Genomic DNA, 25,122 nt, shown 5'->3' on the forward strand with positions numbered 1-25,122 from the left:
ACTGTTTCTGAGCTCCCCCCACCCCGCCCAGAGGTCTCTTTGTCTCTGCAGGTTCCTGTAAATGCTGTTAGCAACTCTAGTGGGGTGCTTCTAGAGTCTGCATTTTCCAGAGTTGGCTGACTGGACAGTAGGGGTTTTCATCCAGGATTCCTCCCAGACTTCCTTTAATCTGGCCTCTTGGTCACTTTTTTCCTTCTCTTTCTAAACTTTTGCCAGCCGTATGCCTGCCTGGTCCCATACAGTTCACCAGCCCTCTGCTGGAGGGTCCTCCAAACACCAGTACAGGACTTAGGGTTGCAGGTTTCACTGTAGGTTGGGGTTTCTCCTCAACTTGGCACATGTGGCAACTCCTGCAGTACTCCACCACATCTTTGTGGAGTTTTGGCCAGTAAAACTGCTGTCTTATGTGGGCTTTGGTCTTTCACATATCGGCATGTACAGCCACTGTAGTTTCGTGGGCCCTTCTAAATATTTCTCCCTGGTACCTCTGTGGCACCACTAACTGGTGAACTACTGTCCACTCCCTGCCCTCAGGTCTGTGAGGAGAACTCAATTTCCTCATCAGTACCTCATTCTTTAAATAGTAGCAATCAGGGACTCCCTCTGCTTCAATTTCAGACTGGGCAGCCTGTGCTAACTCTCGCAATACTGGGTCGGCTCAATGAGCCTCAGCTAAGGAAAATCCATTTAATTCATTCCCTAGGTCTCCTAACTTTCCATAGAAAGTCTTGGCCAGGCAGACCTCATGGTTATCTGACTGCAGTCTCCTCTGGGGTAGCTGCTCTGATCATGGTCTGATCCACTACACATTCAGGGACTCTGCAGGGGACCGTCTCCTGCCACTGCCCTATCCCTCTGACCTCCTGTGGTCTCTCTTTCACTACTGGGGGAGGGGCGACTACCTTCAACCCTGCCAGATCATTACCTAGGAGCAGGTCAACCCTGTCCACAGGCAAACTAGGAACAATCCCTATGTCCACCGGTCTCGAAACTCCAGGTGCAGCTGGTGTACAGGTACAGGCATACACTGCCCTCCAATACCATTCACTACCATTTTGGTGTTCACTGCACTCTCTGGGGGAAAGGTCAGGCCTTTTCCCAGTAAAAGGGACCTGGTGGCCCGTGTCTCTGAGAATCACGATGGGCTTGCTGGCCCCACTCGACGGGTATGGGGTTACTTTCCCTTCAAACACAAAACCCTGATAACCTTCAAGAATTCGACTAACTTTTCCTGCACTGGCCGTAGCAAGCTTCCTGGATAGCACTCTGACTGCAATTAAAGCCACAGCTTGTTTTGCAGTGCTTTGCATCAGGGTCCTGTCTTCACTGAGTGGGTGTGCCTTGATTAACCCTACCGGTTTGCCCTTTAGTTTCCAGCAGTCAGCTTTTAATGCCCTGCCTTATTACAATGGAAGCACACAGGTCTCCAGGTCTCAGTCTTGCTCACAGCACCTTCCCTTTTGGTTGGAGGAGGGCTCCCTGTGTCTCCTGCTATCCTTTCTCTTCCAGGACTGCCTGGGCAGATATCACCTTCCTACCTTTTCAGATTTGTGGGAGTGATTAGGAAAGCTTCTCCCCTGGAAAACCAACCTATAAATTAAAGCAAACTCATCAGCCAGAACAGCTGCTTGCCGGGCTCCCTGAACCCACTGCTCCTCTACATGGGTCTTCATTGTGAGTGGGAGAGTGCTTTTAAATTCTACCAGAATTGCTTCTCAGAGTCGCATAGCTGAGCTGTATTTTTAAAGCCCTCATTGCTTACTTCTTTCAAACTCCAGACAAGTTTGATTATCTTGCGTTTTGAGTGTTCTAAACTTTTGGCGATAGGCTTCGGGTACTAATTCGTATGCCCAGAGGATAGCATTTTTGATCAGTTCATAATTTGATGAACTCTCATTTGGCAACAAGGAATAAACCTCATGGGCTTTTCCAATTAGCTGCTTTGTAGTAAAAGAAACCAGGTCTCAGCTGGCCATTTTAGCTGCCTTGCCAGTTTCTCAAAAGACATAAAATATGCTTCAAATAAAAACAAGAAATGCTGGAACCACTCAGCAGGTCTGGAAGCATCTGTGGAAAGAGAAGCAGAGTTAACGTTTCGGGTCAGTGACCCTTCTTCGGAAAGGCTTTTTATAAAATATGCTTCCATGTCTTCCTCATTGAATTTTGGAATTAATTGAGTGAGTTTTAGCAATTTTGTACCCAGCCTTGAATTCTGCCCCTCCATTTTGGCTATGCTTTCACTGGGGTTACTCTGTCGCCACCTAGCTAACTCAAGCCGCTTCAAATCTCTCTCTTCAGATTCTTTCTGGAATATTCTTTCTCTCTCTCTCTCTCCTGCCTTTCATTCTCTTCACGTTCCTTTTTGAAGGTTCTCTTTTTTTTCCCCCGTTCCTTCTGGAAGGCTCTCTTTCTCCCTCTCCTTTTCCTGTCTCTCTCTCTCTTTTCCCTCTAATTCCAGTTTGCTTTGTTCCAATTGTAACTTTGCTAGCAGTACCCTCTCTGGATCTGCGTCTAACCCTGCTTCTGCAGATTCAAGGGAAAAATGGTTGACCACTAGCCTTAGGAGTTCAGACTTCCTAGCCTTGCCACGTGCAGTGATCCCACACTGCTCAGCCACTTTTTTCAACTCCTCCATAGATAATGCTTTTAACTTATCCCAAGTTACTTCACCCTGGCTTGGAGAGCTACTCGCTTCAGTTGCAGACATGTTAGTATTCAGTCACACACAACCACAAGAAAACTTGTATTAATTTTGCTCTTTTTGATTGGGAACAATTTGGCTTCCCACTTCCAATTTCTCTTGTTTTTCTGTGGGTAAAATTCCGGACGTTAGCACCCCAATTTCTGTTACAACCAGGTGAGAAAGATGTCTAAGGGTCTTTTACTGTCTTCACATGGTCTTATTCTAACAGGGTTTAATTTTAAACACACTGTTTTGAGCTCCCCCTTGGTGACTCCTCATTCACCACTTACCAATTATAAGGCAAATAAATGAGCATAAACAGATTTTCTCAGGTTTAAGGAAGAAAAGAAAAATTTATTAAACCTTAAACTTAAATTTGGTTAATGCTTACGGATACACTCCGCGTCCCACGCTAGCATGCACACGCGATATGCACATGCAAATGGAGACAGAAAAGAACAGAAGAAAAATAAAGCAAAAAGTCTGAGGCAATCTCTGAAGAGGGATTTTTACTGTGCTTCGGGCTCGCTGTAGTCCTTGATTGTAGGTAGTCTTGCTTTTCGTTGGGGCCCAGTATTCTTCATAAACCTTGTTCACTGCAGAAGACTTTTCTCTCTTCGGGTTCATGTGTCTTCAATGGGTCTTCAGTTCTGTGAGAAAGACATGACAGCAGACAGGGGAGGTGTTCTCAGTCCAGAAGAAAAGAACTTTGAGTTTTAAAACTCTGGCAAGTTCAAATTCAAACAGCCAGTTAGTCATGTGACTAAACTGGTCTGACCAGGTCTTGTGTGTATTGGAGAAGCAGGGACTGGGTCCTTTGTTCCAACACTGTCTGCCAGTATGCAAAAAAGGTCTTTCCAGCGAGGGGTCTGGCAATTCCTTCTGATAGGCCCTCTTTTCTTCCCAGCACCAATTTTAAGTTTTAATGTTCATGTTGTGAAATAATGTGCCTCATTCTTGGCAGGTGGAGGCCTGCATGACACCATGTTAAAAGATGTTGTATAAATGTAACTTGTTACGTAGATGCCATAATTGTAGCTGCACTTGTACAGCTTGGCTACGGGAACAACTAACTCTGGTGTACAGGTCTTCAGAATTATAACAGGATATTGTGAGAACCTATAGCCTTTGCTGTGTCCAGTACACTCAGTTACTTAATGTCACATGGACCAAACACATTTGGCAGGGCACTGGCATTTATGACAACGAGGACCTCAGCAGGAGGCCAAAGAGAATCATTCATTTAACTTTTAGCTGAAACTCTTGGCTCCAGACCTCATCAATATCTTGATCTAGACATGGATGCAAAAGCTGAATGCCAGAGGAGAGGTGAGGGTAGCTGCCTTTGCGAACACCTGTCTTGTCTCTTCTACTCAACATGATGAACTCCAAAATGCTTAAGACTGGGGATGTTCACGGAGCTTCGTGTTAATTGCCTCATTGTCCTTCACCATCCTCAACTAGATGTTGTAAGACTATAGAACTTTGCTCTGATCTGTTGGTTGTTAGCTTTGTCGACAGCCTGCTGCTTTGGTCTTTTTTTTTTAACCATGCGGGTAGCCCTGTGTAATTGTTCCACCAGTTTTGTATTTCATTCCAAGACACAGTTGGTGTTACTTATGGCCTTCCTTTCAATATTCCCCTTTGAATCAGGGTTGATCTCTTGGCTTGATGGCAATCAAGGAGTAAGGGATGTGCTGGGCTATGACATCATAAATTGTGGAGGTATATAATTTGCTGTTAGCTTGCACTGCCTTATGAAGGATCTGTCCAAGTTAGTATGGCAGTAATGCCACACTAATAATGAAGAATGTCCTCACAGTGCAGAAAAGACTTTGTCTTCAAAAGGACTGGTCACTTCTTCTTTGGCCTCCTTGTCTCGGGAGACAATGGGTAAGCGCCTGGAGGTGGTCAGTGGAGCACCGCCTGGAGTGGCTATAAAGGCCGATACTAGAGTGACAGACTCTTCCACAGGTGCTGCAGATAAAATTGGTTGTCGGGGCTGTTTCGCAGTTGGCTCTCTCCTTGCACTTCTGTCTTTTTTCCTGCCAAGTCTCTTCGACTCACCACACTTCAGCCCCGCCTTTATGGCTGTTCGCCAGCTCTGGCGATCGCTGGCAACTGCCTCCCACGACTTGTGATCAACGTCACAGGACTTCATGTCGCGTTTGCAGATGTCTTTAAAGTGGAGACATGGACGTCCGGTGGGTCTGATACCAGTGGCGAGCTCGCTGTACAATGTGTCCTTGGGGATCCTGCCATCTTCCATGCGGCTCACATGGCCAAGCCATCTCAAGCGCCGCTGACTCAGTAGGGTGTATAAGCTGGGGATGTTGGCCGCCTTGAGGACTTCTGTGTTGGAGATACGGTCCTGCCACCTGATGCCAAGGATTCTCTGGAGGCAGGGAAGATGGAATGAATTGAGACGTCGCTCTTGGCTGACATACGTTGTCCAGGCCTAGCTGCCGTAGAGCAAGGTACTGAGGACACAGGCTTGATACGCTCGGACTTTTGGGATCAGTGTCAGTGCGCCATTTTCCCACACTCTCTTGGCCAGTCTGGACATAGCAGTGGAAGCCTTTCCCATGCGCGTGTTGATTTCTACATCGAGAGACAGGTTACTGGTGATAGTTGAGCCTAGGTAGGTGAACTCTTGAACCACTTCCAGAGCGTGGTCGCCGATATTGATGGATGGAGCATTTCTGACGTCCTGCCCCATGATGTTCGTTTTCTTGAGGCTGATGGTTAGGCCAAATTCGTTGCAGGCAGCCACAAACCTGTCGATGAGATTCTGCAGACACTCTTCAGTGTGAAATGTTAATACAGCATCGTCAGAAAAGAGAAGTTCCCTGATGAGAACTTTCTGTACTTTGGTCTTCGCTCTTAGATGGGCAAGGTTGAACAACCTGCCATCTGATCTTGCGTGGAGGAAAATTCCTTCTTCTGAAGACTTGAACGCATGTGAGAGCAGCAGGGAGAGGAAAATCCCAAACAGTGTAGGTGCGAGAACACAGCCCTGTTTCACACCACTCAGGATAGGAAAGGGGTCTGATGAGGCGCCGCTATGCTGAATTGTGCCTTTCATATTGTCATGGAATGAGATGATGATACTTAGTAGTGGTCACTTCTACCAATGCAAAAATGAACAGATGTGTCTGCAACAGGTAGGTTGGTGAAGGTGATGTCAAGTATGTTAGTTCCCCATGTAGGTTCTTGCACCACCTGACGTAGGCCTGATCTTTTAGAATTTTGCCAGCTCAGTCATTGGTTGTACTAATGGGCTGCCCTTGCTGCTCGACACTGAAGTCTCCACTAAGGATATATTTTATGTCCTTGTTTCCCTTCAAGCTTCCTCCAACTGATGTTCAACATAGAGCAGTATGGATTTGTTAGTTGAAGAGGATGATGGATGGGAAGCAGCTTTTTCTTGACCTTAAATGACCTGAAGCCATGAGACTTCATGGGTGCCAAAGGCAATGTTGAGGACTCATGGGATTATTCCCACCCAACTGTGTATCACACTATGCCCCCATCTCTGGAAGATCCTGTCCTACTTGCCAGAAAAAGAATAGGTCACAGAGAAGGTGACAGAGGAGCATGGGATACTTGTGATAGATATGATTGTGAGTGCCTCAAAGTCAGGTGTACTAGGCTGTGGGACAGCTCTCCCAACTTAGGCATTAGCTCCAAGATGTCAGCAAGGAACACTGTGCAGGGTCACTAGCTTATCCTGATACAATTCCTGAGTTGTTACCAATATGCTTGTCCAATTTTCTTCTTACTGAACATTGTAACAATATGGGTGGTTAGATGATCTGAAACAAGGGGCTGCAATGAGTCCGGACCAATTCAGGGTCTCGGCGCTTGCCACCGTTAGCTTGAAAAACATGACTGATCTTTCAACTTCATATATAGATCTAGAGTCTTTTTTGTGAGCTTATATTTGTTGTGTCAACCACAGCATTTCTCTCTATTCATCAAGGTTATGTCGCGCTTTATCAAATGCCTTTTTAAAGCCCATCTGCACCATATCAACTGTTTTACCCTCACCAACCTCTCCATTACCTTATCAAAAAACGCAAGCAAGTTAGTTCAACACGATTTGCCCTTAACAAATCCATGATGACTTTCCTTAATTCATCCACATTTACCCAAATGACTGACTGTTAATACTGTCTTGAATTATCGTCGCTAAAAACCTTCCACCACTGAGGTTAAACTGACTGGCCTGTAGTTGCTGGGCTTGTCCTTTATTTATTTTTCCATCAAAGCTGAAGCCCATAGAATAAAAGGGAAAGTGGCAGCATGGTTTTTTGGTAGGAATATGGGATTAGTGTAGGATTAGTATAAATGGGTGGTTGATGTTTGGCACAGACTCGGTGGGCCGAAGGGCCTGTTTCAGTGCTGTATCTCTAATCTAATCATGGATATGAAGTTGGCTGAATGGCAGGAAATAGAGAGTAGTGGTGAACGATTGTTTTTCAGACTGGAGGAAGGGATATAGTGGGGTCCCCTAGGGGTCAGTGCTAGGACCCCTGGTTTTCTTGATCTATATTAATGAGCTAGACTTGGGCATACAGGACTCAATTTCAAAATTTGCAGATGACACAGAACTTGGAAGTATTGTGAACTGTAAGGAGGATAGCGATAAACTTCAGGAGGACATAGGCTGGTGGAATGGGCAGACAAGTGGCAGATGAAATTTAATGCAGAAAAGTGTTAAGTGATTCATTTTGATAGGAAGATTGAGGAAAGGCAATATAAATGAAAGAGTACATTTCTAAAAGTGGGTGGAGGAGCAGAGGGACCTTGGGGTTTATGTGCACAAATCATTGAAGGTTGCAGAGCAGGTTGAGAAAGTGGTTAATAAAGCATACAGGATCCTGGGATTTATAAATAGGGACATAGAATACAGGAACAAGGAAGTTATGATAAACCTGTATAAAACACGGATTCTGCCTCAACTGGGGCATTGCGTCTAGTTCTGGACACTACACTTTAGGAAGGATGTTAAGGCACTAAAGAGGGTGCAGCAGAAAAGATTCACGAGAATGGTTACAGGGATGAGGAATTTCAGTTACATGCATAGGTTGGAGAAGCTGGGGTTGTTCTCCTTGGAGAAAAGATTAAGAGGAGATTTGATAAAGGTATTCAAAATCATGAGGGGTCTAAAGAGTAGAGAGGGAGAAACTGTTCCCATTGACCAAAGGAACCAAAACCAGAGGACACTGACTTAAGATGACTGGCAAAAGAACCAGAGGCAACACGAGGAAAAACCTGTTACGCAGCGAGTGGTTAGGATCTGGAATTCTCTGCCTGAAAGCGTGGTGGAGGCAGATTCAATCGAGACCTTCTAAAGAGAACTGGACAATTATCTGAAGAGAAAAAATTTGCAGGGCTACAGGGAAAAGGCCAGGGACTGGGACTAGGTGAATTGTTCTTGCAGAGAGCCAGACAGACATGATGGACTGAATGGCCTCCTCCTGTGTAGACATTCTATAATTCTATTGATTCATAGAGCACAGCAACATATACTAATTTATATGAACTGCTGAACAACCTCCCACAAACTAGAATTCGAAGGCTAGCATGAAATTCAATACAAATCAAATTTATATTGTTTTGTTTTTAAACTGAGCACTTGCATACTTTAAACCTTGCATCAAAGCTCACTTGGATTAATTTTAGTTTTTAGAAAGTTCACAAAATATCTCTGTGAATGATACATTCTGAAAGCTTATGTAGAAAGATCATGAAAGTAAAAATAAAACAGCAAACATCACAAGACTGATTGCAAAGATACACAAACTTGTGCCAGATTTTTGATAGCCGAAATTAGGACTTGGTTATGAGAGTTAGTGGATTCCAGCTAAATACCAAGTCAGTGACAGCAAAAACAAGTGCTGTGCAACACGGTTAATACTGTATTTAAAATTTTAAAAGATACACAGAAAGAACAATTAGAATTCTTGTCAGAGCTTTAGCTAATTGAAGGTATCCTCCATGCTGTGCCAGGGACATGTCACATAAATAAATTGCCCTCTGGAAAGTGCTGACGTCATGACATGCGAAACATCGTCCGTGTGATCTTTGTGGCTTCCACATTGTACACTAGATGGGCCTTCTCTCTATCCCATACAAGGTTTCAATTTGTTTAAACTTAAAAATAAAAACTCGGAGACAAACAGTATATACCCTAATAAACATGCTTCATGTAAGCACCAGAATGTTTCTCAGACAGTAAAGAAAATATCTGAAGACCAGGGACCATGGTTCATTTTATATATAGTGTAGGACTGGTTAAGTTTAGGTTCATATTATTAAAACAGCAAACATGAGAGGTATAGACAGGGTGGATAGCAAGAGGCTTTTTCCCCAGAGTGGGGGATTCAATTACTAGAGGACACGAGTTCAAAGTGAAAGGGGAAAAGTTTAGGGGGGATATGCATGGAAAGTTCTTTATGCAGAGGGTGGTGGGTGCCTGGAACGCGTTGCCAGCGGAGGTGGTAGATGCGGGCACGATGGCGTCTTTTAAGATGTTTCTAGACAGATACATGAATGGGCAGTAAGAAAAGAGATACAGACCCTTAGAAAATAGGCGACATGTTTAGATAGAGGATCTGGATCGGCGCAGGCTTGGAGGGCCGAAGGGCCTGTTCCTGTGCTGTAATTTTCTTTGTTGTTTGTTTTTATTATCCCCGGATAACGGTAGCGCGTCATTGACTCAATTCATGGAGACTGCTGAGAAATAACTTTTGCCCATTTAAAAAAGTTTGATTTTGACATTCTCATGTTGCTAAAAATTTGTCCTATGACTGATCAACTACAGAGTCCCCTCGCTCCCTGGCCCAAGAGTGCTGATGATAGTGCCTCTACTGCCATCTTGTTGAAATCAGTTAACTGCTCAGGTCGGTGCAGTTAACTGTTAGAAGAACACTTGGGTAAGAGAGTGATCATCGTATCATTTCATATGTTATTACCACTTGATGGATGTTATAAGGTTTAGACGAGTAATGGAGAACAGCAAGGAACAATCTAAATTAGAACACCTAAACTGGAAGAGGGCCAACTTCAATGGGATGAGAGGGCATCTAGCCATGGTAAAATAGAACAAATGTTTGACAGGAAAAATGGTAATGTAACAATGGGTGATCTTTAAGGAAGAGATGTTTCAGGTGCAGATTAGGTATATCCCAACGAGAGAGAAAGGCAAGGGAACCAAAGCCAAGGCTCCTTGGATGACAAGGGAAACAGAGAATATGATGAAACAAAAAAAAAAAGGGCGCATGATGCACGTTAGGTGATACTCAAGCAGAACCTGGCCAAATTAAAAAAGTGGAGTAGGGAAGTGAAGAGGAAAATAAAACTGGCAAACAGAGAATGAGAATAGAATGGCAGTTAACAAAAGGAATCCAATTTTTTTTTTTCTACCGGTCTAATATATATGTGGGTAGTAAGAGATGGGGTGGGGCCTAATAGGGACAAAGAGAGTGATATATGCTTAGAATCAGACGGAAAAGCTAGAATACTTAAACACCAATACTAAATACTTATTAAGGAAGAGGATATTGGCAAAATATCAGTAGAAGCAGAGATGGCAGCAGTAATGGATGGGTGAAAATTGGCAGGCAGGATGCACTGGAAAGGCTGGCTGTGCTTAGAATTAAGTCGCCTGGTCCGGATGGCTTGTACCCTGGGTTGAAGGAAGTGGAAGTAGAGATAGTGGAAGGGTTTATCATAATATTTCAATCTTTCCTAGATACGGGGGAGGTGCCAAAGAATTGGAAAGCGGCAAATGTGACACTCTACGGTCCAATAAGCGCACAAGGACATTCCTAGTAACTACAGGCTGGTCAGTTTAACCTCAGCAGTGGGTAAAATTTTAGAAAAAATAATCAGGGAAAAAAAAAAATCAACGGGCACTTGCAGAGCTTTGAGTTAATTAAGAGCCAGCATGAATTTGTAAAACGCAAAACATGTTTAACTAATCTAATTGAATTTTTTTGATGGAGTAACAGAAGGTTTACAGAGGCAATGCAGTGGATGTTACCCATATGGATTTTAAGAAAGAGTTTGACAAAGTACCACATAAAAGACTGGTTAACAAAACTGAGGCTCATGGAATAGAAGGATCAGTGCCAGCTTGGATGAAAAAAAAAATTGGTTTAAAGTCAGAAAAGATCAAGTCAGACTGGAGGATGGTAGACAGTGGAGGTCCCCAAGGGCCAGTGTTGGGGACACTGCTTTTCTTAGATAATTGACTTGGATACTGGAATAGAGAGTAAAATTTCAGAATTTGCTGATGATACCAAATTTGGAAGTGTGGCAAATAGTGAGGATGCTACCAATCAGATGCAACAGGGCATAGATAAGCTAGCAGAATGGGCAGACAAGTGACAGGCGGAATTTAATACAGAGAAGTGTGTGTGAGTGATGCATTTAAGCAGAAGGAAATGGGAGAGGCATTATAGATTAAATGGTACAGTTCTAAAGAAAGTGCAGGGATAGAGGGACCTGGGGGTTCATGTGCATAGATCTTTGAAGGTGGCAGGACATGCTGAGAGCAGATAGCAGAGCATACCTAGGGATCTTGGGTTTCATAGAGTATTGAGTATAAAAGCAGGGAAGTTATGCTGAACCTTTATAAAGCTCTGGTTAGGCCTCAACTCGAGTATTGTGTCCAGTTCTAGACACCACACTATAGGAAGGATGAGAAAATTCTTGAGGGTGCAGAGGAGATTTACTGGAATGGTCCCAGGGATGAAGGAATTTAGCTAGTTTAGGTTGGAGAAGTTGGGGTTATTCTGACTGGAGTAAAGGAGGTTGAGGGGAGATTTGATAGAGGTGTACAAGATCATGGCAGGTTTAGTTAAGGTAGACAAAGAAAAGCTGATCTCATTAGCTCTTCGTACAAGAATTAGGGGACACAGATTTAAGGTTTTGGGCAAGAGCTGCAGGGGAGAATGTGAGGAAGAACTTTTTTTTTTAATGTAGTGAGCAGTAATGACCTGGAACACTCTGCCTACGAGGGTGGTGGATTTCAATGACTTCAAAGGGAGAGTGGATAGGCACTTTAAGGAAATAAACTTGCAGGGCTACAGGGATAGAGTGGGGGAATGGGACTGCCTGGGTTGCTCTACATAGAGTGGCAAGGGCTCGATGGGCCAAATGACCTCCTTCTATGCCATAATGACTATGCCTCCATGGTCGTAGTGGCACTACCGTTAGCATTGACAGCCCCGAGGCCAGAGAGGAAGTAAATTCCTGTACCCATTACTGCATACAGCATCTGCATGGACATCAAGTGGAAACAGAATTAGGATTAAAAGTGAAGCCCACCACCAACCCCCACCCCACCCCCCATGATGAAATAGCCAGCCAGCATTCAATGCTCAGGATCACATTTGAAGAATGGATACCTGGGTAAGGTACTTCCAGGACAGCTGCCACTGTGAAAGCTGGCATTAGTCAATACTTCATTACATATGAAAATATTGTAGGCACAAAAAAAACTCACTTTTTCTAATAAAAGCAAAATACTGCCAATGCTGGAAATCAGAAATAAAAACAGAAAGTGCTGGAAATATTCAGCAGGTCTGGCAGCATCTGTAGAGAGAGAAACAGAGTTAACATTTCAGGTCTGTGACCTGCTGAGTATTTCCAGCACAATGTTTATAATCCCACTTTTTTTAATGTCATTTTTCCTACATTACAATAGTGATCACACTTCAATAAAGTATTTTATTGGCTGTAAAGCACTTTGAGACATCCGGTGGTTGTGAAAAGCACTATATAAATGCAAGCTTTTTTTATAACCTCCGTCTGAGTACTTAAAACTTAAAACCAATCTAAGGCCATGCCAGTTTCAATAGGAAGTTTTGAATTACCAAAGGAATAGTACACTTGCTCAATTTTTTTAAAAGTCTAATAGAGGAAGATGACTGCTTTCCATTAAACCTCTTTACTGAGAGGTGTACTTGGGCAGGCAGGCGGCAAATACTTTACCACAGGAAGACTTAGGTTATCAAATGACACTGCACTTCAGGTCCTCTCTGCCCTCCTGTCACTGAAAAGACTCGTTCCCAATCACAACTGAGTTACCACTGTAGTGGTGGTGATCAAAACATAGCAAATTATCATGAGTTATATTTAAGGTGAAACTATTAAACAATACCTCAGCTCCACCCATCCACTTAGGGTAATCTGGAAATTCAGCACACAATATATCTTCAGACTGTTGGAATCCCAGTATATGATAGTACAATTTCTGATGAAGATTCACAGAGGTTTCAGTACCTAAGAAAAAAGGCAATTATAAGACAGATGTCATCATTTTCATACTTTATAAGAAAAGCTTCCCTGTAAAACAATCATTTTATTCAAATGAGACCAGTAAGTTGGGAATAAAAAAAGAAAATATGGAACAGGTCCTCAGATACTGAAGCAGTCCATGTAGAAATGCAGCAAGACCTGGACAATATCCAAGCTTGGGCTGTTATGTGGCAAGTAACATTCGCGCCACACAAATGCCGGGCAATGACCATCTCCAACGAGAGAAAATCTAAGCATCTCCCCTTGACATTCACTGACATTACAATCGCTGAATCCCCCACTATCAACATCCTGGGGGTTACTATTGAACAGAAACTGAACTGGAGCAGCCATATAAATACCATGGCTACAAGGGCAGGCCAGAGGCTAGGAATCCAGCAGCAAGTAACTCACCTCCTGATTCCCCAAAGCCTGTCCACCATCTACAAGGCACAAGTCAGGAGTGTGATGGAATACTCTCCACTTGCCTGGATGGGTGCAGCTCCAACACTCAGGAAGCTCGACACCATCCAGGACAAAGCAGCCCACTTGATTGGCACCCCATCTACAAACATTCACTCCCTCCACCACCTACACACAATGGCAGCAGTGTAGACCACCTATAAGATGCAATACAGCAACGCACCAAGGCTCTTTAGACAGCACCTTCCAAACCCACAACCTCGACCACGCAGAAGGACAAGGGCAGCAGATGCATGGGAACACCACTACCTGCAAGTTCTCCTCCAAGCCACACACCATCCTGACTTGGAACTATATTGTCGTTCTTTTACTGTCGCTGGGGCAAAATCCTTGAACTCCCTTCCTAACAGCACTGTGGGTGCATCTATCCCACATGGACTGCAGTGGTTCAAGAAGGCAGCTCACCACCACCTTCTCAAGGGCAATTAGGGATGGGCAATAAATGCTGGCCTAGCCAGCGCTTCCACATCCCATGAACAAAATTTAAAAAAAATCAGCATTTGTAAGGAGAAATGACAGATTAAGACACTTCGGGTGTCTAAGAAGTCAACATCCATTTTAGTAAGGTTAGAAAAAGAGAGAAGAGGGATAAGGAATGGCAGGGAGAGAACCAACAGGTACAATTATACAGAGCGAACATGTTAAATAACTTGCAATAGGATACCCCATTCTTATAAACAAATGCACATTGGATTAGGAATTGATTTAATCTCATTAAGGTTTTTGTTTTATTTTGATTTATACTGTAGCTAGAAATAAGGAAATGATTCTGTTGCTCAATCCCAGGAAGCTTCAGTGTTTAATGTATCACTGCATAATTTAGCTGACCGGTTTGTTTATTTTCTGCTGAGGTACAGGATGTACTGCTAACTGTACCTGTTGACTAAACTTTGTCAATACATTGTGAAATGATAGCCTTGAGATAGTAAAGGGGACAATGGGACCAAGATGATTAGTTCCATGGTTAATGGTTAAACAAGTTTGGCCATCTGGAGTTTGTGAGTAACCACCTCATTTCTGGAGTCTTCTTTACAATAACTACCATCATGCCATAATGATTCATCAAAGTCAGTATATGGCTATAGTATTCGTAATTTGTAAACAGACAAGAATGAAAGGATTGATGATGATGCATCTCAAAATAGCAAATAGGAGAGAATATAATATTGAGAAAACACTTTGCTCCAGTTCTTGAGGATACTGGCAGACAGTGTTGGAACAAAGGACTCAGTCCCTGCTTCTCCAATACACACAAGACCTGGTCAGACCAGTTTCGTCACATGACTAACTGGCTGTTTGACTTTGAACTTGCCACAGAGTGTTTTAAAACTCAGAAAGCTCTTTTCTCCTGGACAGAGAACAGTTCTCTCCCGTCTGCTGCTATCTCTTTCTCACGGAACTGAAGACCCATTCAAGATTTAAAAGGAATACTGGGTCTCAACGAAAAGCAAGACTACTGACAAAAGGACAACAGTGAGCTCGAAGCACAGTAAAAACCCCTCTTCAAAGGCTGCCTCAGACTTTTTACTTCATTTTTCTATCTCTATTTACAGGTGTGTATCACGTATGCATGCTAGAGCGGGGCACGGTGTGTATCCGTAGGCGTTAACCGAATTAGATGAGAAATTCTGCTGGTGTTGATGCGCGGGCGGCCCTTCTGCTTGGAGTGATGCAGCTTCTTTGGTTTGAGGCTAACCTTGCTGCACACCAGGGAGTAGTCGGTGTCGCAGTCTGCACTGTGGAAGCTGCGTGTGATTTGAACACTGTTTAAAGAGGCTCGCCTTGTGACGATGAGGTTCAGCTGGTGCCAACGAAGTGATCTTGGGTGCCTCCAAGAAACCTGGTGACAGAGTTTAGTGTGATAGAATGAGTTGGTGATGCAGAGGTTATGATAGGTACACAACTCAAGCAGTCTCTGTCCATTCTCATTCATCCTACCAATGCCATAGCGCCCAAGGCAGGAGGGCCATGAGTCATGGTCAGCCCCAACCCTGGCATTAAAGTCCCCCAGCAGGAACAGGTGTTCGGTGTTGGGGATGCTACTAATGATATTATGGAGTTCCTCATAGAACTGGTCTTGAGCTTCAGGTGGGGAGCAGAGTGTTGGAGCATAGATGCTGAGTAGGTGTACTAGACCAGAGGCGGTGAACAGTCGGATGGACAGTATGCGTTCCGAGCCATTTGAGGATGGCTCTATCATGCTGAGCAAAGAGTTTCTGATGGCGAAGCCCACTCCATGCTGTCTTGGTTCCTCAGGATCCCTACCCTACCAGAACAATTTCTCATCCACAGCTGTTACACAAGTTTCTAAATTCACTTGAAAAAGCCCTTCAAAACACTCCTACAGGGGATGCAGAGACCAAGTGGGCCCACATCAGAGACGCCATCTTTGACTCAGCAGTGACCACCTATGACAAACGTGTGAAGCGGAATGCAGACTGGTTTCAATCTCACATTGAAGAGCTGGAACCTGTCATAGATGCTAAGCGCATTGTACTGCTGAACCGCAAGAAAGCCCTCAGCGAGTTAACATCCGTAGCACTTAAAGCAGCCAGAAGCGGTGCACAAAGAACAGCCAGGCGCTGCGCAAATGACTACTGGCAACACCTATGCAGTTATATTTAGCTGGCCTCTGACACCGGAAAAATCAGAGGAATGTATGATGGCATTAAGAGAGCTTTTGGGCCAACCATCAAAAAGATTGCCCCCCTCAAATCTAAATCAGGGGACACGATCACTGACCAACGCAAGCAAATGGACCGCTGGGTGGAACACTACCTAGAACTGTACTCCAGGGAAAATGTTGTCGCTGAGACCGCCCTCAATGCAGCCCAGTCTCTGCCAGTCATGGATGTGCTGGACGTACAGCCAACAAAATCGGAACTCAGTGATGCCATTGATTCTCTAGCCAGTGGAAAAGCACCTGGGAAGGACGGCATTACCCCTGAAATCATCAAGAGTGCCAAGCCTGCTATACTTTCAGCACTGAACGAACTGCTTTGCCTGTGCTGGAACGAGGGAGCAGCTCCAGAAGCTGGCTGAGCGTGTCTACCCTGAGGCACATTGTGGCTTTCGAGCAGAGAGATCCACCATTGACATGCTGTTCTCCCTTCGCCAGCTACAGGAGAAATGCCGTGAACAACAGATGCCCCTCTACGTTGCTTTCATAGATCTCACCAAAGCTTTTGACCTCGTCAGCAGACGTGGTCTCTTCAGACTATTAGAAATGATTGGACGCCCACCAAAGCTACTAAGTATCATCACCTCATTCCATGACAATATGAAAGGCACAATTCAGCATAGCGGCGCCTCATTAGACCCCTTTCCTATCCTGAGTGGCGTGAAACAGGGCTGTGTTCTCGCACCCACACTGTTTGGGATCTTCTCCCTGCTGCTCTCACATGCGTTCAAGTCTCAAGAAGGAATTTTCCTCCACACAAGATCAGGTGGCAGGTTGTTCAACCTTGCCCGTCTAAGAGCGAAGTCCAAAGTACGGAAAGTCCTCATCAGGGAACTCCTCTTTGCTGACGATGCTGCATTAACATCCCACACAGAAGAGTGTCTGCAGAGACTCATCGACAGGATTGCGGCTGCCTGCAACGAATTTGGCCTAACCATCAGCCTCAAGAAAACGAACATCATGGGACAGGACGTCAGAAATGCCCCATCCATAAATATCGGCGACCACACTCTGGAAGTGGTTCAAGAGTTCACCTACCTAGGCTCAACTATCACCAGTAACCTGTCCCTAGATGCAGAAATCAACACGCGCATGGGAAAGGCTTCCTCTGCTATGTCCAGACTGGCCAAGAGAGTGTGGGAAAATGGCGCACTGACACGGATCCCAAAAGTCCAAGTGTATCAAGCCTGTGTCCTCAGTACCTTGCTCTACGGCAGCGAGGCCTGGACAACATATGTCAGCCAAGAGCGACGTCTCAATTCATTCCATCTTCGCTGCCTCCGGAGAATCCTTGGCATCAGGTGGCAGGACCGTATCTCCAACACAGAAGTCCTTGAGGCGGCCAACATCCCCAGCATATACACCCTACTAAGCCAGTGGCGCCTGAGATGGCTTGGCCATGTGAGCCGCATGGAAGATGGCAGGATCCCCAAGGACACATTGTACAGCGAGCTTGATACTGGTATCAGACCCACCGGCCGTCCCGGTCTCCGCTTTAAAGACGTCTGCAAACGCGACATGAAGTCCTGTGACATTGATCACAAATCATGGGAGTCCGTTGCCAGCAATCGTCAGAGCTGGCAGGCAACCATAAAGGCGGGGCTAAAGCGTGGCGAGTCGAAGAGACTTAGCAGTTGTCAGGAAAAAAGACAGAAACGCAAGGAGAGAGCCAACTGTGTAACAGCCCCGACGACCAATTTTATCTGCAGCACCTGTGGAAGAGTCTGTCACTCTAGAATTGGCCTTTATAGCCACTCCAGGCGCTGCTTCGCAAACCACTGACCACCTCCAGGCACATACCCATTGTCTCGAGACAAGGAGGCCAAAGAAGAAGAAAAGAAGAACCGAATTAGAGTTTAAGGTTTAATAAAGTTCAGTTTTCTTCTTCAAACCCAAGAAAGCCTGTTTATGCTCATTCCTTTGTCTTCTAATTGGAAAGTAGTGAACAAGGATTCACCAAGGGGGAGCTCAAAACACAATGTATTTAAAATTAAACCCTGTTGCAATAAGACGAGATGAAGGTAAAAAGGGACCCCTAGACACCTTTCTCACCTCGTTGTAACAACCTCTCTTAATAAAGAGTATACCTTCAATCAACAAGTGGAGCAATGTCAAACACGAGTGATTCAAAGTGTTTGCGTTGTTTTCTCCACCTTCAATCATTTCTATGCAAGACTGCGCAAAGTCTACAAAAATATTTACATTTTGTATTATCTTTACCCTGACTTTTTAAAAAACATTAAGTGTCATAGACGATCAATTTTAAAAAACAGAAACAGAAATCTGTCAAGTGTAGATACAAAAAGCAGTAAATTATATTCTATCACATTAATTTGGCGTCAGTCCATTTAATTAATACAAACCAAACCATTCCACTAAATTATTGCTATTTCTATTTAAGTTATACCATTTGGAAATATATTGTTAGATATGTTTATATTTGCATCCACAAAGAATTTGAAGTTGTTTTGCAGTTTTAATATTCATTAACTTACCATCACTCTTCCCATCTTGCTTTAGATAACAATTGTAAAATATTCCCTTTCCATCATGGGTCCAAGCCATGCAGCTGAACTTCACTCTTTCCAGGGTATCTGGAAGTTCCACAGCACCATCAACTTTTAAGAACTTGATAGTTACCCAATCTGACCCACTTGCACTCAGTCCATATGCAAAATATTCACCATCTTCAGAGAATGCATATCCTGAAACCAGAAGGAAATAAACCATTTAAAGGATTAGATCATTTAAGCAATTCTGATTACAATGTTTAACTGATTATTCCGTAGATGTTCAAGAATCTTGCACAATATACCTTCTCATAATGAGTCAAGCAAGCCGATTTATTTCAGCCAGTTTCCACCATACCTGCTCAGCTACAAATTCACAAGCACTGGGTGCACTCTGGCACCTATGACAAATGGCCATTATTCATAACAGCCTCAATAGTTTGCAGTAAATAAAGACAGAAAATTCTTGAATACTTCGGGCTGGCAGCATCTGTGGAGAGAGAAACAGAGTTAACATTTCAGGTCGATGACCGAACTGAAACATTAACTCTGTTTCTCTCCCCACAGACACTGCCAGACTTGTTGAGTGTTTCCAACATTTTCTGTTTTTAATTTCAGATTACCAGCATCTGCAGTATTTTGCTTTTGTTTCAATAATTTGGAGGCTGTAGCACACCTAATCATGTCCGCAACACATGTCCACACTTGCACACTTCCAGCAGTGGTTATTAAGTTGTGCTCAGGAGCAGGAACAGTGGCTGATTTTTGCCCTTCTTAACTTAACATTGAAGCTAACCATAACCACTGTCCCAGCTATGATCAGTTCGCTTAGTAGCTACTGGGAATCAAGCCCATATCTGTTATCCTAAGCTATTTTCTGAATAAAGAACAAAACAAAGAACAGTACAGCACAGGAACAGGCCATTCGGCCCTCCAAGCCTGCGCTGATCTTGATGCCTGCCTAAACTAACACCTTCTGCACTTCCGGGGCCCATATCCCTCTATTCCCTTCCTATTCATATATTTGTAAACTCACTGATCAGACAGTTATTCATGTATTTTTAATCAAAATCTCAGAATTTTTATCTTATTGTCATAAAAAGACTTTGTAGAATAATAAGTAAATTACATTTGCATCAAAGTCAATATCTTATTTAAGCCATTTGTTATGAAAAGAAAATTCTAACCAATAAATTCACTTTACATTTTATGGACAAGTGTCCATAGCAATTTTATTCATAGTCACCTAGAATAAAAGGTGTCAATTCTTCAACACCATATTCTAGGATGATATGATCACAGCTCAACACATTGAAGGCATTTCTAAAGCAACTTAAATGCTTCCTGAAAGTACTTGTTACTCTTTCTGCAATTATTTCATAGAATCATATAACTTCACAGTATAGAAGACCACTTGTCCCTTCACATCTTTGCTTGCTTTCCGAAAGTGGGATTTATTTAGTCCCATTTTCCTGTGATGAGTAATGACTTTTTCCAAAGTTCATAGCTCCGAGTTTTCCAATAAAGCCAGATCCCAATAACCTGACTGGTTGCAAGATACCCACATCCCAACAATCTCTAAAACATCAATTTTCTCTTTGCTCTCCACTCTCTAGCCATCACTCTATCAGAACACAATTTAGTCTATTAAATGTGCCTGGTGCAGACACAAAGCATTCGTTAGAATAGACAAAACAAAGCCCAAATTGGACTTGAATACTGATTCAATGATCAAATATAGTTCAGTTATTCATAAATCAAACTGGATGCTTTCTAGAGAGGGAATGATTAACAAACTGGTCCACAGCACTGATTATACTATAGCTGAAGCTAGTGGTCACTGAACATTACCTAGAGCAGTCAAACCCTGGTGTAATTTCATGCTTAGTGTCCCACAATACAAATGAGCAACCTGCTGTAAATTTGCAAGGAAAATTTCAGGGAGCATTTTGAAAGTTTAAAAAAATAGAAGAATCATCTAATTGAGGTCCTGTAGTAAAATGGTGCCCTTTCATTACGGAGACTAGTTCTAAATCAGTAAAATGAATGTGTAGGCTAAATTAAATAGAACCGTCTTCAAGCAATTTTCTTCAGACATATCAAAAAATAAACCTCTCAAATGCTACATTAGTTCTAATTTGACAATCACTTGACATAATGAAGCATGTAGAACTTAAGGCAGTGTGCACTCTTCAGATACTGTTGGAAATTAGTTATCGAGGTATTACACAGCTGGCTTGCACCACATCTGAACTCTGCTGTCATCACATTTGGCATCAGCTTTTCACTATGTATATTAATGACTCAATGGCGGCACAGTGGTTAGCACCGCAGCCTCATAGCTCCAGCGACCCGGGTTCAAATCTAGGTACTCCCTGTGTCTGCGTGGGTTTCCTCCGGGTGCTCCAGTTTCCTCCCACATGCCAAAGACTTGCAGGTGGATAGGTAAATTGGCCATTATAAATTGCCCCTAGTATAGGTAGGTGGTAGGGAAATATAGGGACACGTGAGGATGTGGTAGGAATATGGAATTAGTGTAGGATTAGTTGATGGTCGGCACAGACTCGGTGGGCCGAAGGGCCTGTTTCAGTGCTGTATCTCTAAATAAATAAAATAAAGGAATAGAATTGTATAGCCAAGTCTGTAGATGGCACTAAGTAAGTACTGTAGATGGGAGCAACAGGTTACAAAGGGACACAGAGGGACAAACTGAGCAAAATAACGCAGATGGAGTTCAATGTGGTGAAAAATGGAGGGCAAGCAACTTGGATCAGAGAAACAAATATTTTCTCAATGTTGAGAGATTAGGAGGTGTGGAGATGTGGAGCAGCACTAAGGATTTACGTGTCCATGTACACAAATTACTAAAAGCTAGTGCACAGGTACAAAAAGGATTCAAAAAGGCTAATGGAATGTTGTCCTTTATCTCAAAGGAGTTGGAATGGAAGTAATATTTAAAACTGGTTTGTATTTCTGAGTTTAGATGTTTGAGGGGTGATCTAATCAAGGTCTTTAAAATGTTAAGGGATGTAACACTTGAGGAATGGTGCACAGGTTGGGATAGTGTCCCACAGACTAGCCAAGCAAACATCTGACAGTCATATTTAGAGTCATATGGATCATCCAATAGCTCAGATGTGATCATTCCTCAGTAAATCATATCCTACCAGGAGATACATCCATTAAAGGTGGAAGCACAGTTGCATAGGCTTGACCCTAGGAATCCTAAACATTGACTGTGCTGCATGAAACCTTTAGTTCAAACAAGGTCAGGGAGACTTATGCTGATCACTATTTACCATCCTCCTCAATTGATAAATTACTTCTCCATGTTAAACATCACTTGGAAGAGGCTTTTGCATATAATGTACCAAGTAGGGATTTCAGCGTCCACCAGGAAGAGCAGGTCGCCAGTACCAGTGACCAGGCTGGTCAAGTCATGTGGGGCACAGGTACAACACTGGGCCCATGTCAGATGGTGAAGAAATTTACATGACAAACTAACCTCCACCTATTTATCAGTTCCAGACACATTTTTTCACAATAGCATTGGCAGATGTGACCAACGGATAGTCCTTTTGAAGAGAGTTTTGTTGACCAGAGTGCGTTACAACTACTGTTAAGTAGGCCAGAACTATAGCCAAAACTGTGCATCTATGAGGCATTGTGGACAGAATTTTAAAGCACCATAATATGCAACTTCATGGCCAAACACCTCCCTCACTCCTTGATCACTATTGGCATGAAGACCCCCACCTGCCAAGAATGAGGCATATTAATTTCATCACATGAATATCAATTTTAAACTGTTGGAGGGCGGCACAGTGGCGCAGTGGTTAGCACCGCAGCCTCACAGCTCCAGTGACCCGGGTTCAATTCTGGGTACTGCCTGTGTGGAGTTTGCAAGTTCTCCCTGTGTCTGCGTGGGTTTCCTCCGGGTGCTCCAGTTTCCTCCCACATACCAAAGACTTGCAGGTTGATAGGTAAATTGGCCATTAGCAATTGCCCCTAGTGTAGGTAGGTGGTAGGGAAATATAGGGACAGGTGGGGATGTGGTAGGAATATGGGATTAGTGTAGCATTAGTATAAATGGGTGGTTGATGGTCGGCACAGACTCGGTGGGCCGAAGGGCCTGTTTCAGTGCTGTATCTCGAAACTAAACTAAACTAAACATGACTTATTTAAAGAGATCAGCAGTGGCTGGAAATACATTTGCATACTAAGAGACAATGCTTGGAGAGACAAAAGAATTGCTCACTGATTCAGTTAACAGAGATTGGTCTGGGCAATGGTGATCCACATCTTGTCGATATAAGAGAAAGCACTAGACCAACCAACCCCCAGCCTAGAGCTTTGGAATCCACAAATGGAGGAGTTTGTTAAAAGCGTGAGACTAACCTGCTGGCCCAGGTCTGATTTTGAATTGCTCACAGGACAGCTTGGGTCAGACTGCAGATTGCAACTGAACTTGGAACAAGAGCCTCCCTCCTGTCTGGCTCTCTCTCTCTCTCTCACTAATCTCCGGATCCAGCGAAGTCACTTAAACCTCAAGAGGGACAAGACTCCCACATTGAAACAAGTTTTAAAGCATGAACTGGGCACCAACAAAACGGCAAGACTTACCAGCAACCAAAGACTCTACATCAAACTCAAAGGACCGTAAATACAAACCCAGCTATTGCCTCAAACTTTTCCCCTTTATTCTTTCTACTTTTTCTGTCTCTATTTGCATGTGTTTATTGCGTATGCATGCTAGCGTGGTCACGTCACGTATTCGTATTTTTAACCGACTTAGAGTTTAAGATTAATAAACTTCCACCTTCCTTGTTTAAATCTAAGAAAACCTGTCTGATTGATTTCTTTGCCATACAACTGGAAAGCAGTGAACAAGGATTCACTGAGGGGGAGCCAAAAACAGTGTGTTTAAAATTAAGCCCTGCTACAGTTAAACCAGGCAAAGGCTGAGAGGGAACCCTAGACCCCTTTCTCACCTGGTCGTAACACTATGAAGACAGCAGAGCAACCCTGGTTCAATGGGCAGTATAGAAAGACATGTCTGCTTAAACACTTGACACACAAAAGTATGTTTGGCAGTGAAGAGAACTCTGAAAGACTCCAGCAGGATAGACATGTTAACAGAATGGAGAGCTGCGTGAATGTTTTAAGTTAATGTGATTATTACGACCAGGTGAGAAAGAGGTCTAGGGTTCCCTTTCAGCCTTCACCTGGTCTTACTGTAACAGGGATTAGTTTTAAACACATCATGTTTTCAGCTCCCCCTTAGTGAATCCTTTTTCACCGCTTTCCAATTATAAGGCAAAGAAATTAGCACAAACAGGCTTTCTTAGGTTTAAAGAAAAGTTGAAATTTATTAAACTTAAACTGTAATTCGGTTAATGCCTACGCTATCATGCATACACTCGATACACACATGCATATAGACACAGAAAGAAAACAGAAGAAATAAAGTGGAAAAGTTTGAGGCAATATCTGAGGTGGTTTTTTGTTACAGTTCTTCGAGCTCACTGTAGTGTCCTTCATTGTAGGTAGATCTTGCTTTTCGGTGGGGCCCAGTATTCTTCTTAAACCTTGTTCACTGTAGGAGACTTTTCTCTCTTGGGATTCATGTGTCTTCAGTGGTTTTGGAGTTCCGTGAGAAAGAGATGGGAGCAGGCAGACAGGAGAGATCTTCTCAATCCAGGAGCATTCTGCTTTCTGCCCAAACTGTTTGTACAAATTCAAAAAACTCAGGTTGCCCAGGAGGTTAGTTATGTGACTAGCTGGTTTGACCGTGTCCGTTTATGTATTGGGCCATCTTAGCAGTCAAACTGGAATGCGAGCTCCCCCACCTTCAACATTTGGTGATCAAAAGTCCATTGTGGGTTGACTGGGTCAGGGAATGGTCCTTCATCCTTTCCAAGCACTGTCTAATATGTAAATGTCTTTCCAGCCAAGGGTCCATTGTGGATTCAATGTTTCAGGGAATGGCTGCTTTGACCTTCCAAACACTGACTGTTAATACACAAATGTCTTTCCAGCCAAGATCTGGCAATTTTTTTTAAAAAACAAGTCCTTTCTTCACTTCAACAACAGTTTGAAATTTAATGTCCACGTGGTGAAATTAATATGCCTCATGCTTGGCAGGTGGGGGCCTGCATAACAGTGATAAACATGAGTTAATACAATTATCACAGCCTCAGGGAATCGGTAGAGTGCTTCAGAGGGCAGAGATCTTGGCACAATCATCTTTAGTTGCTTCATCAATGACCCTCCCATCATAAAGTCAGGAATGGGGTAATTTGCTGTTGATTCTACAGTGTTCAGCTCCATTTACAATTCGTCGGATAACAAACAGCCCACGACAGCCTACAGCAGGATCTGGACAGCATTCAGACTACGACTGACAAACTGTAGGTAATATTCATGCCAATTAGGTGCTGGGGAATAACTTCACC

General features: G+C 43.4%; 1 protein-coding gene across 1 annotated transcript in view; it reads right to left on the minus strand.

Annotated features, from left to right (window-relative positions):
- Positions 1-25,122, minus strand: part of LOC137362624 (prolyl endopeptidase-like) — a 173,453-nt gene that overhangs the window by 104,661 nt on the left and 43,670 nt on the right. Inside the window, exons 5-6 of the mRNA XM_068026980.1 lie at positions 18,653-18,862; positions 12,858-12,979 (exon numbers count right to left, since the gene is read on the minus strand). Coding sequence (XP_067883081.1) covers positions 12,858-12,979; positions 18,653-18,862 — 332 coding nt within the window. The remainder of the gene's footprint in view (positions 1-12,857; positions 12,980-18,652; positions 18,863-25,122) is intronic.

This window comes from Heterodontus francisci, chromosome 3 (genome assembly GCF_036365525.1).
Source record: "Heterodontus francisci isolate sHetFra1 chromosome 3, sHetFra1.hap1, whole genome shotgun sequence".
Classification (NCBI taxonomy): Eukaryota; Metazoa; Chordata; class Chondrichthyes; order Heterodontiformes; family Heterodontidae; genus Heterodontus; species Heterodontus francisci.